Raw genomic sequence first — 15371 nt, 5'->3', positions numbered from 1 at the left:
TTTCCTCAATGATGCAGTGGGAGCGAGGGTGCGTGTGTATATAGAGTATAGAATATACAATATACCAGCTCTATATTATATTCACTGTATATTTTTTATTCCTCAGACTGTTACTTTCTATTTTACTTGGGCCGTTCCCCTATACCCCTTACAACGTCCAGCAGCCCGGACACAGTCTGTTTCTTGTTTTTTTTTTTTTTTTGCCAGAAAATTTATGTATCGATCCCCCTACCAATCAATACTATCTGTAAGTATTTATATCAGTTGCTTTATCTCATTACCCTCCTCATGACTATTCTATACTCTATATACACACGCACCCTCGCTCCCACTGCATCATTGAGGAAATGCTCTAGGGTTGTATGTACTTATCAGGACTTTATGCTTTTTCCTTTTTTCCATTCCTTTTCCCTGTCCCTACCCTCTCATGTCTTCCCCCCCCCCCTCTCTTTCCCTAATCCTTCCTTACTCTCCACCTCCCTTTCCCCCCCCCCCCTCCCCCTTCCCCTCCCCCCCCCCTCCCCCCTCCCCCCCCCCTTTTTTCCTTAACTTCCCCTTCTACCTCCACTTGCCCGTGTATATATTTTTGTGTATATTTATTTATTTTACTGCTTTATCAGCGTTATTATTTAAATTGATATACTGTTTTTTATTTTATTCAATTTTTTTGTATGTTATTGTTCAATGTTGTCTTATAGTTAAAACTACACTGCTGACTCCGTGAGGAAGCGCTGTTAAAGCGCGAAACCGGTCGAGTCCACCAACGCAGCAAGCCAAACCACCGCAGACATATCTTTGCCTGCATTTCCACAACGCGACAGGACTACTAATCACATTTATGCACTTTATTCCAAATCTCTCTGGAAGTGTTTTAACTTCATTGTTGATACATTGTTATACTTTATGTACATATTCCTGTCAGTGTTTATGGATAGGCTTGCCTAGTTAGCCTTTTAGATAGTTTTTTTGTGCTGGAAACGGCAATACTTTTTCTTTTTTATTTTGTTCTACTTACTACGATATTTTATATCTAAATAAACAAATCTATTTTTTAGAGAAAATCTTTTCTTGCGTACATATATTCTGACCAACCAAATCGTGCCTAAAAAGTCCAAAAACTAGCCCTTAGTTCTCTTCTTTATCATTTATACCAGGACGTGGCACCCTCTTTTTACCTTATAATATCCACATGCACACTACATGTGAGGATATTGTCATCTCTTCTTTTTCAAATAATTATTAGGGTTTATTTTATGTTTGATTTTGTTTATGCTGTTTGGATGCTTGCACTTGTTTCCAGCAAGATGGAAGAATTTACCATAATCTTTGTTTTCAACCGTCTTCGACTGCCTGTCTCTATAAATTCAGTGTGTAGTGAACCCATCCAGGGGGTCACACACCCCGCTACCGAGCTAACCCCTTACACACAGTAGACCCAAAAATGGTGTGAGGGCCCTTGTGAATATTCTTGAGGCTGAGGAAAGGCTGAAGAGGAAGGGCCATAAACTGATAGTGATTGCCACTCGCAACAAAGTGAAGAAATTGCTGGTAACCTAGAAAGATGGGTATATGCATTCTTTATGTTGATAGATGCTAAGAAGTCTCTGTGATAAAGACAGGCAAAAAATGACTAAATAGATTCCATCCAAAAATGTTTAAGTGAACAAAGGCCTCCTTTGAATTTCAGAACTGTAAAACAGCTTTAAATAAATAAAAACGTAAAATCTGTCAGTTGAAGGAATGGGAATAGTAACTCGCTGATTCATCAATTCCAGAGTGACTGAAAAAGGGGTCTGTCTGATGTTGTTGAAACACTGCAAGATGCAAAGCAAAAAATTGAGCTGGAGGACAGAGGTGGAACCCTTTTTTTAACCTGCAGAAACCCTCCTCTCACATCCAAACGGTTATACAAATGTCCCCAAATGTCCACAAAGGCCCCCAGACATCCCCCTACTTCTGTTGGAGCTGGTTGGGATGGAACATTATGCTTCAGTATATTTATCTGCAAGTTTGGGCTCTTAATCTGCTCAACACATTTAGGAGTCCCTGAACTCTAGTGAGTAAACAAAGACTTATGGGGCTGAGAACTAGAACCTTACATGGAGGAACAAAAGAAACCTGTTGCTGCAGACCAAGAAGCTTGATCCTTATTTTTGTGCAGCTGGGGTAAGGGAGTACCCCCCACCCCATCACTTTTTAATTTACGCTGGAAAAATAATCTCCCACAAAAAAAGTAGTAATAACAAAGCCTTCTTATACTGTTGCTCCACAGACCAGTAGTTGAGCCAAATTGCTCTTCAGGCACAGCCCCACTGCATTGGAGAAAAAAATGTTTCCTGGAATTCTTCTTTTAAAAGGAACCCATAGCAACCTATGGGGGAAGGCTAGAGTCCCACAGAACCCTGGTGAGACTGCTCTATATTATATGTAAAAAATGAAACATGGAAAGTTGGACATCATATAATGGCCACAGCAGGTGTCCTAATCCATGAACAATCCTGGAAAACTAGTAACCAAATGGGATATACATTTCAAATGCACTAGCCTTTTGAACTGCAGGTAAATTCAAACCTTGTTATTTAATTTTGTATAAAACCTGCTTGGATTTGTTCAGCCATAGGTTTTACCAGCAATACAGCTTATTAATGTCATCTGGCATTTCAGGACACCATAAAGTGTCAATTATTCTTAAACTGAATTATAGTTTTTATTTTATGTAAAAATTTAAGGGTGCCTAAACAACAAAAAAAATAAGAAACTCTGTGTATGATTACATGGAGAGTATCTGGCAATTAAAAGGATGTTATGTATTTTTTTTTTTTTTCATTTCTTATATTTACATACCACATTCCCCTTGTTACCTTTCACTTACACCTTTTTAGTGAATCACACTAAAGGCTTTGTAAGCAATCTCTTTTCAGTTTTAAACATCTGGAAGATAGTAGATAACCCAAAGCTGCACTGCAAATATAAATGCAGAGCTAGGCGCCTCTTATGTGTCCCCTGCTGCCTCCTTTACCATTTACATAACTCATCTTGCTACACTCCCATGAGTTCTGTGAATGGGCAGAGGACCTACAGTCATTCAAATTCTCCTATCCCATTCACAGAACTGAAACATTTTTTTTTTGGCTGTAGAACCCGCTCAGGCATGTTGCTAGGATGGTTAGGTAAACTTCAATGTGATCTTTTTGGGCTTCTCTGTAATCAGTTGAGCAGCTTGTGATTGCTTTGGGCTGTTCTGGGCTCCACTGGTTGCAGGTTTAATTGTTTCCCACCTTCTGGAGTATTCTAGAATGTAGTGGGTTGGAAAGGCAAATCAGCAACCTGAATATTTATGTTGTCTTCTGGGGAAGGGTGCCCAGAAGGTGGCTAGGGTAGTGCATAAACTGTCTGTGGTCTGGAGCTGCCCTGTTCTTGTCCAGGAGGAGAGGTTCCAGCCTGAAGGCCTTCTGCCCTTCTAGGCAGCCCAACTGAAATTCTATTTACAGTATGTCCATTGAGGTCCCAGCTGTGCTAAAGCTGGGGGGCCTGTCTGCTGAAAGTTTTAGAAACTAATCATGGGATTTCACTGAGAATCTGGTCTGGAAGGAGGCATTCAAGTATCCAGGGGTACTGTGTGTACAGACCTGAGTGCAGGATCTATTTACTGGACCATTATTAAAGGGGGCTGTCCTAGGGAATAGCAACAGGGTGAAGCATGTCCCCTATACTGTTCAGTGCTAATGGAGTGTCCTACAGCTCCCTATGCCCTATCCAAGTTTAGCAATACATATTGAAAAAGGTAACCACTAGACTGTTCATTGAGCCAGAAAAATGAATGTTGCTGTGTGCTTAGCTGCTGGTGCACAATATATGGTAAATCAGCAGCCCTTGAGGGGGTCAGCACTACATGACTGTGCTGAGTAGAATACCATTGAGAAGATTTCTCCTAATTTTCTATCCTCGTGACACCTAGATAAGAAATGTGGGGAAGCAGTTTTGACTAATGTAGGAAGCCACAAGTTGTGTTTTGAAAAAACAAAAAACTGCGCTAATCCACAATTACAGACTAAAAACTAGAGGCTGCAGCAAGCGTGCCATACACAAACAGAACAAAGGAAAAAACAAAGCTGCGCCACATTAAATTAAAATAAACAGTATTAAAGTGAATTAATCGGTCCATAGATAAATGACTTCAGCATAAAACGGTCGGTATGGATCCTCTAGTAGATACACTCATGCAGATAATCCATGAAACGCCACACCACCAAAGTGACAGATAAAAATATATCTGAAATGATCCCTTCACCAATAAATGAGGCTGCTTACCAGAGGGCAAGCAAACAGTGCGTTTGGCTATAGCCCAGCCACGGCCTTTAATTCACAGGATCCCGGGGGAGAAGCAGCTCTCAGGAACTCGGTATGCAACACTCTCCAAATTGCCCAGTAATAAAATGAGAAAAGGAGCGTAATTCCGTTACATAAAATACATTTATTAAAAGTACAAGGGTACATTGAGAACATCTTTTTGATGACGAAACGCGTCTGGGAGGACGCGCAGTGACATCACCACGTTAAGGAGGAAGGGCTCCTTGTACTTGCCGGCCAGCATTTCTTTGATTTTACACGCTGATTTTACTGCAATGTTTCTGAGTACATTTCCCTTGTACTTTTAATAAATGTATTTTATATAACGGAATTACGCTATGGTGCACCTCTTTTCTCATTTTATTACTGGGCAATTTGGAGAGTGTTGCATACCGAGTTCCTGAGAGCTTCTCCCCCGGGATCCTGTGAATTAAAGGCTGTGGCTGGGCTATAGCCAAACGCACAGTTTGCTTGCCCTCTGGTAAGCGGCCTCATTTATTGGTGAAGGGATCACTTCAGATATATTTTTATCTGTCACTTTGGTGGTGTGGCATTTCATGGATTATCTGCATGAGTGTATGTACTAGAGGATCCATACCGACCATTTTATGCTGAAGTTATTTATCTATGGACTCATTAATTCACTTTAATACTGTTAATTTTAATTTAATGTGGTGCAGCTTTGTTTTTTCCTTCACAAGTTGTGTTTTGTTTTTTTGTATAGTCCTTCTTGGAGAAATCTCCCCAACAGGGACACAGATATCAGTAAAAACTGTCAGAGGCTCTAATACTTATTAATTTTATCCAAAACACAATCATTTTGGTTGAAGCAGAACTTTAACCTGTTTTCCAATTGAATAGAATGCACCTTGAATGTTTTATTTAAAAAAAATCTATATAATATTAAAAAAAAATTATACTAAAAAAGTGCACTGCTCATTTTTGCCCCCTTTCCCTGATCTAACCTAATTCACCTTCTGCCTCCACAGATACATAGTTACATCAATCCAACAGTCGCAGTCCTGCTCTTTATTTACCTCCAGCACCACAAGTCCTCACTATCCTGGCCATGCCTGCACAATAGTGCCACAGAGACCTCTCTGAGACCATCTTCTTAACTTCCGGCTTTGAGACACAGCTCTAAAGAAGTCTATGGGGCAATAATGTGTAGCATGGCCAGAACAGTAAGGATGTGAGCAAATGGTGGAACCGTGACTGTCAGATTGAGGTACAGGTAAGTACATGGAGGGGGAGTTTGGGTTGGGTGAGGTCAAGGGAAGGGGACAAAAAAAATGCATTTTGTTTTAAAGTGCACTTACCTTTTCAAAGAAAACCTAATTTGGGATAAATATTTAATGCCATTGCAAACTTCTTTTGAACAAGCTAGCTACTTGGCTTTCATGCTACGTTAGCGGCTTCAATATTTTTTTTTTTCACTTACCCAGAGGGTATGCAAATTAGGGATTTTGTCTCAACTTGCTGCATGCCTGTCCTGGATCAGAGATTCTATAGTGTACATCAGCATGACAGTCAGATAATGTGCATTTCCAGAAGGAGGTCAGTATTGGCAGCTCACATATTGTGATCAGGGATGTTTTCTAATTGTCATTAATTGATTTGGATGTAAGATTTTAGCATGGCTCCCTGTTGACCCCCGAATAGTTCACTTTTCTAGACATGTACTCATAGATAATGTGTAATATTTCAGGAATAATCTCATCTTTCCTGTAGTTAACTCTGCATCAATACAGCTTGAGTTTCCAGTCACCAGCCACATGATCATTCCGGACTATAGGAGGTGGGATATACACAGAGGGATAAGTGTGGGAAATTGTCTGAACTGGTCTAAGACCACTGGAGAGGGGCAATGTGTGTATACAGACCAGTTGGGGTAACTAGTGAACGTAGTCTGTCATGATCTTTTTTCACACCTTTTCGAGTTCCAAGATCTTCAAGACTCTGTGAACTGGAGATCAAGAACAAAAAAAAGATATTTATATTCTGTCCCCAATTCACAAATAATATATTTCATATTGCTACTAATACTGTAATGTATGTTAATTAAATGAATTTATAGTGTTTTGTATTTTTATTTATCAAAAAAAAAACTGATTATTTCTAGTCCGATAAATATAAAATATTGCATATAAAGATTTCAATTTTATTTGCAGCCAGCAGATGACACACTGGGCTCCTTTTCACAAGAATACCAGGCTACTATCAACTGCTTGGCTAAAACCGAATAGATGAAGCTCAGATCACACAGCTAAATTATTCAGAGGAGTGACTCTAACCACCCCCCACCCCTCAACCGCGTGTCCTTTGTATGGGCCCATGCACACTTTCTATAATAGCACATCTTTAAAACACATTTAAAGAAGGCAGCTTTCTCCAAGTTACAGGGCTCATTCATACTAGCACTTTGCAACATCACATAAAGCGCACCTGTTACCGCAGCTTGCAGTTACACGCCATACATGGTGCATTGTGGTACCATTAATTTTAAATGGCACCCTAATATACCTCCGCACAACACACCTGTGCTACAACTCACCACAATGAATATCAATGCAAGATATGATTTGTGATTTGCTGTGCAGCAAAAAAAATGCAGCGTGCATTACATTTTAAGTAGACGAGGTACATTACAGCCTATTCATTTTCAACAGGCTGTATTACATAACATAACGTGTCATAATACGGCTTAACACATGAAAACACACTAGGGAATCATAATGTAAGCCAACGCTAAGAAGAAAAAACATCATCATTGGTATATCATGGCAATGTCACAACAAAGCAACTCAAAACGGTTCATTCAAATTGCCAGTCTCCACACATGAAAGCAAAGGAATAATGTTTGGAGAGGATGCCTAGTCACATGAGCCAATCACAAGACTCATGCACACGGGCGTGTTAGGGCACATAATATAAAATAAAGCCATATTTTGGTGCCCCAGAGTCACATGTTGCATACAGTCGCCTGTACAAATGAATTACATAATACAGCTGTACACAGATATACACGAACGCAAGCATGCATACACATACACAAGTACACCCCGGGATGCAAACAGTCTCCATACACCCCGGGATGCAAACAGTCTGCATTTGTGTATGCATGTTTACGTAAACACGCGTAAAGCCATATTGTATCATTTGCTGTAGGCAACACCTTTGGCTCCCATGCATCGAAATATGACCATAGTTTACATAATGCCCCTTTATGCCCAGTGCATAAGACCTTAAACTTGGTATATATTTGGACTGGAAACTTTACAACAGTAAAAGGGATCGTTTTGTTCTGAGGACCAGCAATAGTAAACAAGAAGAGAGTGAAAATCTCACATTAAGGAGATTTTCACTTCCTTTTTTGTGTGACGCCTTTAAAGGGGGAATTTCTCCAGTAGGGACCCAGACAGAGGTTTAAACCCTTCCCTGCTCTATCTAGTACTAAAACTTTTGACAAAAGTTGGGCTTTAACATTTTAAATGAAGAGTTCTTTTGACAGCCTTTGGCAAAAGATTAGAGTTCTGGACAAGTAAGTAAAGTGACCACACAAACTTTAATGCAACACTTAACAACTGGAGAAAAGCAGCATTTTATGCCATAAGTTTTTATGCCATTGTTGTATGATTTAGTTCTATTGTCCAATATTAAAAATGTTACCATATTCTGGAAAAGTCACCTCCTGCATCACTAAGCTCCACTCCTTTTATATTTGACTAGGCATACCTGGGAACATTTGAAAATCGGTTGGCCTGAGAATGGGGGTGAGACAGAAAGCTGAGTAGGGGGCATGGGATAATGGTGTTGCATATAGCACACTGTATGAAATTGTGGGAACAGTGGGGGAGATTTAAAAGGGTATGGCTATATTAAAAACTGAGCCTGGTCTGCTTTGGATTGAGAGTGTGCATCACACAGAGTGCAGGGGTCAGAAGTAAATAATTCACAGAATGCATGGATTGGGAAAAAGTAGCTTGCAGAGTGCAGGAGTCAGGAGTAAGTAACTCACAGAGTGCAGGGGTCAGGAGTATATAATGTTCAGAGTGCATAGGTCATAAAGAAGAAAGTTAGTGTGGCACTTAAAAAAAAAAGCTGTTCCCATATCACATACTTGAATTCATGTTCAGGGACAGATTTCCTCCAGGATAGAATGAAGTTACCTCTACAGCCCATTTCATAACACTGTCTGGAAGTAGCTGTGAATAACATATTGGAGATACACTCATCAATATTTTGCTGTGGGGCCCAATGACCTGTACTTACGCCCCTGCTTAGCAGAATTGTACAGTGTTGACATCTGCTGGCTGCATGTAATAAATATGGAAAAATACTCATATGCAATATTTAATAACTTAGACCTCAACATAAAAAATAAAAACATATTTAAACAAAACCATTAAATGTTATTTTTAAAAAGATGCTAGGCAGGCATTAGTTGTCATTCTTTAAAAATACAGCAAAGTCTTTACCATTAAAGCAGAACTATAAACAAGTTCATACATGCACAGTTGAAATATTTGATAAGGGCAGATTTAGGCAATGACTAATAATAATAAATTCTCTTCTACCAAAAGACATAACAAATTTTCATTTTCTAATGTTTACTTCTGCATTTTACTAACTTACTGTTTTACCTGCCAAAGACTATCAGCTCAGTTAATTCACTCACACCTACCAGCACAGTACAGCCAGGTCTATGAACTGAGACCACATTTAAAACAATACAGCATGTCCATGGACCTGTCTTAGCATGTGACTAGATAATTGGAAAGCAACAGCTTATTAACAAGGTCATCTCTCTGCTCCCTCTTCTTACCAACAGCCTTTCTATGTTATACTGTAGTAACACTGTTATGCATTCGAGTCTGATTGGCTTACAATATTGCCCCTTTCTCTCCCAGCCTGTCTGCTGCTATACAGAAAATTAGAAGAATCTCATATGAAACCGTGGTACTAATTAAAAACATATTTACATTTTTTAATTAGTAAATATATAAATAAGGGGCAGAGTGTATGTTGTGCCCAGATTGTGGCATTATTTTTAAAGTGAATAAAAGGTAAAAAAAATATTTGTTTATCTCAATATGGGTCTGGACTGTGACAGGAGAAACATTGGGTAGATTTCCTAAGCACCAGCCAACTACAGGTTTTGTACCTTGATAAGCAACTATAGGGGCTTTACAAAGGTTGGGCTATCGGTTGGAAAAGAGTGCTGTTGATGCCAATATGAAAATGCCCCACACACAGCTGATTGGTTGCATTAGCCAACAAACATGTTAAACTGTAAGTCAGGAAACTGTAATTTCTGCAAAATGTATAATGGGTTTAGGGTTAGAGGTTAGGGTTAGGGTTTCCCTTTGAAGAATAAGGCTAGGACTCAGGAATTGGAATAGGGACCTCCCCCAGAGGTCAAAGGTCAGAAGGCAGGTTCCCAGAGGTCAATGGTCATGAGGTGTGGCTGACCCACCCCCACCAAAGTTTACCGCCTACCCCAACTAAGTTGGGAAATAAACAAGTCGGGGAATGAACAAGTCAGGGACAGTGCTAACCCTAACCCCTAACCCTAAACCCTGAGGGAAAATTTTTTGTAAGTGAGTAAATTTAAAAAAACAGACATGTTGGTCTTGGTGTCCTCAAGCGGAACTGAAAAGAACCTGCCTGGTACCCTTGTCATTTGATACTGATCTCTCACATTGCTTATAGTTCTGTTTTAAAAGAATGAAACACAGTGCCCACCTAGCCCACCATACTTCTTCACAACATTATGTGGCTCAAAGAATATCTAAAGGCAAAACTTTTTTTGTTTTGGATATAGTGGAAATTGTTTAGAACCCCTGTCAGGTTTTTAATGCTTTCTATTATTAATTATTATTTGTATTTGTCCATTAGACCGCTGTCAGCAGGAATAAGGATGAAGATTAATTCAAAATGTTGCCACCAGAACTGGAACACAGTAGAAATCTTCCAATGAGGACACTTTTTCCTGTGACAACTGTCTAATAGAGGACTTACCTCACTTTAGAGATATTTCTTCTCACTTCCTGTTATTTGTACACAAAAACCAAGAGGGGTTTTAACAATTCCCTACTCTTTCCAAAATTAAAGAAAAGAGTTTTGGTTTTTAGAATTCTTAGACAAGCACACAGAATAAATAGGAAGAGCGCTCCTTCAAAATAAATCCTTGGTAATTTCTTTATTAATGACTGCTTAAAAATAGATACAATAAGTAAGTAGGCATGTCACAATTCATGAAGCTCTCTATTCTGTTTCTTGTGAGAGAAGGGATTGCTGAATTCAGCCCTGTATTCTGTTCTTCTCTCACAGCTATTAGCACGTATTTTAACAACCTTTGAAAAACATTTAATAGTAGAAGCATTATTAATCATAGCATTTCATGTGTAATTATTATGCATTATTCATACATTGCCAGAGAATGCATTGTCTTTTATTAAAAGGCAAATGACAATAGCACTGAATAAATATACCTTTTGAGGCCTGGTTTCTGTGTCTTCTGCGGTGACCAGTCAGTATTGGGAAGCTTTATCTATAAAAACAAAGCAGGACAGAACAATGAAATCATACACATAACCTATGTGTTCTTCCCCAGAGACTGTTCTTTGAATTTTGCTTAGAATAGTGTTTTCCCGGCTTCAGTCTCTTAGTGACCCCCAACTGGCAAGATTTTTAGCATATCTCTGCATGAGACCAATTTGCATACACTCATCCTTAATTACATTTGAATGGAGATGATTTGCAGGTGGCTTGGTTATAATGAAAATCTGATGTGTTTCAGGAAAGGACTGTATATAAGATAATAAGAAAATGCATAAAGAATTATAGCCGTCAGGTAATGGAAACTAAGAAATAATAAGTCTATGGACCTTGTGCCCAACTTGCAGCCCAAGGTTCGCCTTTGGCCTTTTGCCTCTTGTTTTGTTGCCTTCAATCCTAAGCAGTCTGCTAGTGGGATTGGGTTCACTGATTTGTAAAGGTGCAGTAAGCTCTAGCAGTCTTCTTGTCAGGGAAGGCATGTCGGTAGTACAGACGGAGTCTCACAGCGCACACATATGCGTATGCGCAGACCAGCAACTGTCTGAGCAGATGTGCATAGTCATGGGCTTGTGAGTGCACAAAGGTGTGTGCATCTATGCGCACACCTGTCACTAATGCTGTCGCCAAGCAGGCTATTTAACTGGCTTCTCCATGGACTCATTACTGTTTGGTCTGAAAATTGTGTGTGTTCTAGATTCCTGTGTTGACCTTTAATCCTAATCTGGCTTACTCCTGACCTACGTTTGTCTGCTACCTACCCTGACCTCAGCTTGTCTTGAATTCTACTTCTGCCTCATGTCTACATGATTTATCTCCCATTTATCTACCAACTCAGCTTGTGGCTCGACCATATTGTTGTCTGCTGTCTATGTCTGATCTGCCCATCCATTACCGACTCGGCTCGTCTGACCCTGCATCTTGCTTACCTGCCTGCTACAGCTCTTATTCCAGAAAGCTGTCATCTGGTTCCTGCTTCCTGATGCTTACTACAGTCTGCCAAGTTCCGTGCCAGCTCATCTACTACCAGCCTGACTGTTGCCACATGCACCTGCTGACTGCTGCTACGCAGACTACTGGACTGATTAAAGGCACTCCTATATCACCGTGCTCATGTGGCTGCTGTCTCACTATCAGTGGTCCCAATCTGGAACTGTATGAGAGGTCCTCCTCTACATGTCAGGCTCACTGACCAGGAACCTGACACTGCTGTAACATGTCCCCAGAAGTCCCAGTGTCTTCTGCAGCACATCTGGAGTCTTCACCCATAGCATATGCACAGACTATGACCATGTAGTATTTCTGAAGACTCTGACAGTCCTTTCCTAGACAGCAAGGATAACTTGCCACAAATTTGTGGCAGTGTTGAATTGTAAGTCTGTTAACTTGCTGCACGTTTTCACTGGCAAGTTGTACACTTGCAGAGCACTTGAAGCACAAGTTCTAGTTGACAGCTTTCCAATTTATAGCAAATGTGCATGGCAAGTCTCTAGCAAGCAGAAAGTTGCAGTGGTGAGTCTACAGCAAGAGCTATCTGACTATCGCACAACAATAACTGAACCAGAACTTGCAGTAGACTTGCAAAGAAAGTTATCTGGAGTCATGCAATGCAGACTTGCTGCAATTGTGCAACACACGTGTGTCGCCTGTCAAGTCTAGTAATAGCTTAGAAAGTCATTTTCAAACTTGCAGCTCAATTTCTTGCTACCTGGGTTGTAGCATTACAAATACTGAAATAGGTGTTGCCCCTTGGTGATATAAGGGGACACAGTTGGGACTTCCCATACTTTGTAGCTTGACCACCATTGGTCTACAGGCATTCCTGCTTTTGGCGGTACTTTCTACTGCCAACATAGGGCAAAGATCAGCCTTGCTTTATAGCAACCTGCTGCTTTTAAGCTGATATAGGCACTACAAACAAAACTTTGGGTAATAAGGGAATCAAGATTGAAATCTTTAACCAAATCAGCACCCCTGCACTGTGCCAAAAGTTGCTTAGCTCTAGTGATTTGACATTTTAAAGTTTATGGAAAGGGGGTGCTATAATCTGACAAACCACAGCAAGGGTACAGGATAAAAAAACTGACGCATTTCACACTCTCAACAGTGAAAGTGCTTAGTCATATCTATGATTAAGCACTGTTGAGAGTGTGAAATGTGTCAGCTTTACTTATTGGAGTGCGGCTGTCCAGACCTTCCCTCTTCTAATTGCTATATGCTTAGCCTGCACCTGCTGCTTCAACCTCGTGGAGAGTGCCATTTCCACACATCCACCTAGAGCGGTGATCCCTTCCCCTAATGATCCTATCCACTTGTCCTCACAGGGAGTTAGGGGAATCTCCCAGCTTGAACTGGGGGAAAAAAATAATTGACAAAATGTCTTATTCCTACCACACATGAATGTTAACCTTGAGCAAGCTTTTCAAAATGCACTGAAACGTGAAATACAAATTACATTTTGTTTTTAAAGCGTAGTAGAGGAAAATGAGCTGTTTCACAAAGAAACCAATCAGGTTATAAATATTGTTTTGTTAGCAAAAGATAACAATGTAAATTTAATTGGTTTCCATGATAGACACCTCCACTTTTACTTTCATCCACTTATTAGAAATCTTCCCTGTTCTCTGCAATAAACTCAAAATGTCGGCTGAACAAAAAGGGCTATCGTTTTACCACACTCTTAATATACCCTAGTAAATCAAGTTTCCAAATATAACCTAACATTTTTCCCTTTCTCCTTCAGTCCACTGAAAGCTGTACAGAGATCTTAACCTTTTGCCAATTCAAATTTATTGCCTGGTGGCTGCTAAGACATCTGCAGACATCTTCAAACACAGGTGTATTTATATCAAAGAAAAAATCTGCAGAAGTCCTTTGATGTGCTTTGCTCCTAGATCAGAGCTCCTAGCTCACATTCTCCCTATTATACTAAACTAAATCACAACCTGTCCCTTTCAAAATGCACACTATCTGTCCCTATCATAATAAAGTTTCAATCTAATTTAATAGAAGTCTTTGAAACAAAGTTAACTTAAAAAGGCTAAAAAAACATGAATACATAGTAAGAACTTAACACAAAAATCAAGGATTTCATGATCAATAGAAATGGACTTGCTGCCAAGGCCTTGAACTGCCCTTGGAAATTAGGTACAGTTGGTAGCTTTTAGTGCCTATTAGTGATGATAAGCATAAACATGTAAATACAGTATAAAGGGTTGTTGGGATGCCTCTGTGTTTGCATACAATTATAGCCACTAAATATAGTTTTTTTTTATTTACCCTTTGCTCAGTAAACTCCTTGTATATTTTACTAGAGATTTTGAGAATAATACTGGCCCCTCAGGGAAGGAAAACAATATTTCCAGGACTGCAATCTCCTGGCATTTGCTCAAATAGGTATTGTGAGACAAGATAACATTCAGTTGTGTTTTTTTATTTTATCAAAAAAAGATAAAGGCTTTGTTCCACTTGTGTTTTGTTTGGGACGTATAAGCATTCACTGGTTGTTCCTAATATTCTACAACGTAATAGTTACAGTTAAAGTGATTGTAAAGTCTCGTTTTTGTTTCTATGTAGCGCCCTGCTCCTGAAGAACAGGCACTACTCTAAATGTAATGGGGGTCTGAGCTGTTATTTGGCTCAGACCAGAATGATTGAGGGCAATTTAGCCTCAGTTCCAGCCATGGCTGTGCTGGGAGTATCCACCATTGATCGCCTGGGGGTGTTGTTACCACCCCAGGCCAAGGGGGGAAGCAGCCAGATCATGGTGTTTTGAGTGTCCCCCTCAGCAGCGAATCAGTGGGAGTGGTCGCCCAGCTGTGCATGCTGGGCAGGGGTACTTAAGGGACAGACGCCATTGGTGTGGGGTCTGTCATCCGTCCGCGCCTCGTGGTCTGCCTGGCCTGGGGTGTGCATTGTGAATCCTGGCTCCAGGACCATGTTGGCCCGGGGCTGCGGTATGTTTGCTGGGCCCAGTTGTCTGGCTGGGGCCTGTACTGCAGAGGTGATCCTGTGCTGTCCGTCCTGCGGGAGGAAGCCACTTGATGAAGGAAGCCAGGGGAGGACCTATCCTGGTGAGGGCCATGCAAAAGGCTGGTACCTTGGGGGAAGGCCTGGAAACTTCATCTGAGGATGCACCGTACACCGAGAGGCCTAACAGTGTCGCCTGTCGGATCTAAAAGTTCTAGTGAAGCAAAGCTAAAGAGATCTGGGTGCTGAATCCTGTGGAAAACGTCTCACCTACAAATGAAGGTCTGTGGCAGAGACTATACTTTATTCCGTTCGCCATCCCGACTGCTAGGCTAGTGAGAGGGACCTATCCGGGTGAGCAATACCCACTCTGGCTAGAGTGACGACGAGAACTGTTTGCTGGAAACAGGAGTGTTTCCTTACTTGTGACTGTGCACCTGAACCTACCTACCCTTCCACCCCTCATCCTTCTTTTCTACTAAAGTTCTCCCAAA

General features: G+C 40.5%; 1 protein-coding gene across 4 annotated transcripts in view; it reads right to left on the bottom strand.

Moving 5' to 3' along the window:
- Positions 1–15371, bottom strand: part of LOC120932467 (protocadherin-10-like) — a 140447-nt gene that overhangs the window by 33918 nt on the left and 91158 nt on the right. Inside the window, exons 2-3 of one of the 4 annotated variants that reach the window (XR_005747997.1) lie at positions 10845–10903; positions 8471–8663 (exon numbers count right to left, since the gene is read on the bottom strand). Coding sequence is in view for 3 of the 4 variants with exons in the window: in XM_040344832.1 (XP_040200766.1) it covers positions 6234–6316; positions 10845–10903 (142 nt within the window). In the remaining variant the exon portion in view is untranslated. Of the gene's footprint in view, positions 1–6233; positions 6317–8470; positions 8664–10844; positions 10904–15371 lie in introns of all 4 variants that reach the window. The other 3 variants (XM_040344832.1, XM_040344833.1, XM_040344834.1) reach the window with 3 other exon arrangements.

The sequence above is a fragment of the Rana temporaria genome, chromosome 3, assembly GCF_905171775.1.
Source record: "Rana temporaria chromosome 3, aRanTem1.1, whole genome shotgun sequence".
In the NCBI taxonomy this organism is placed as follows: Eukaryota; Metazoa; Chordata; class Amphibia; order Anura; family Ranidae; genus Rana; species Rana temporaria.
Note: the sequence above shows the minus strand (reverse complement) of the source record. Positions and strands in the feature narration are given on the sequence as shown.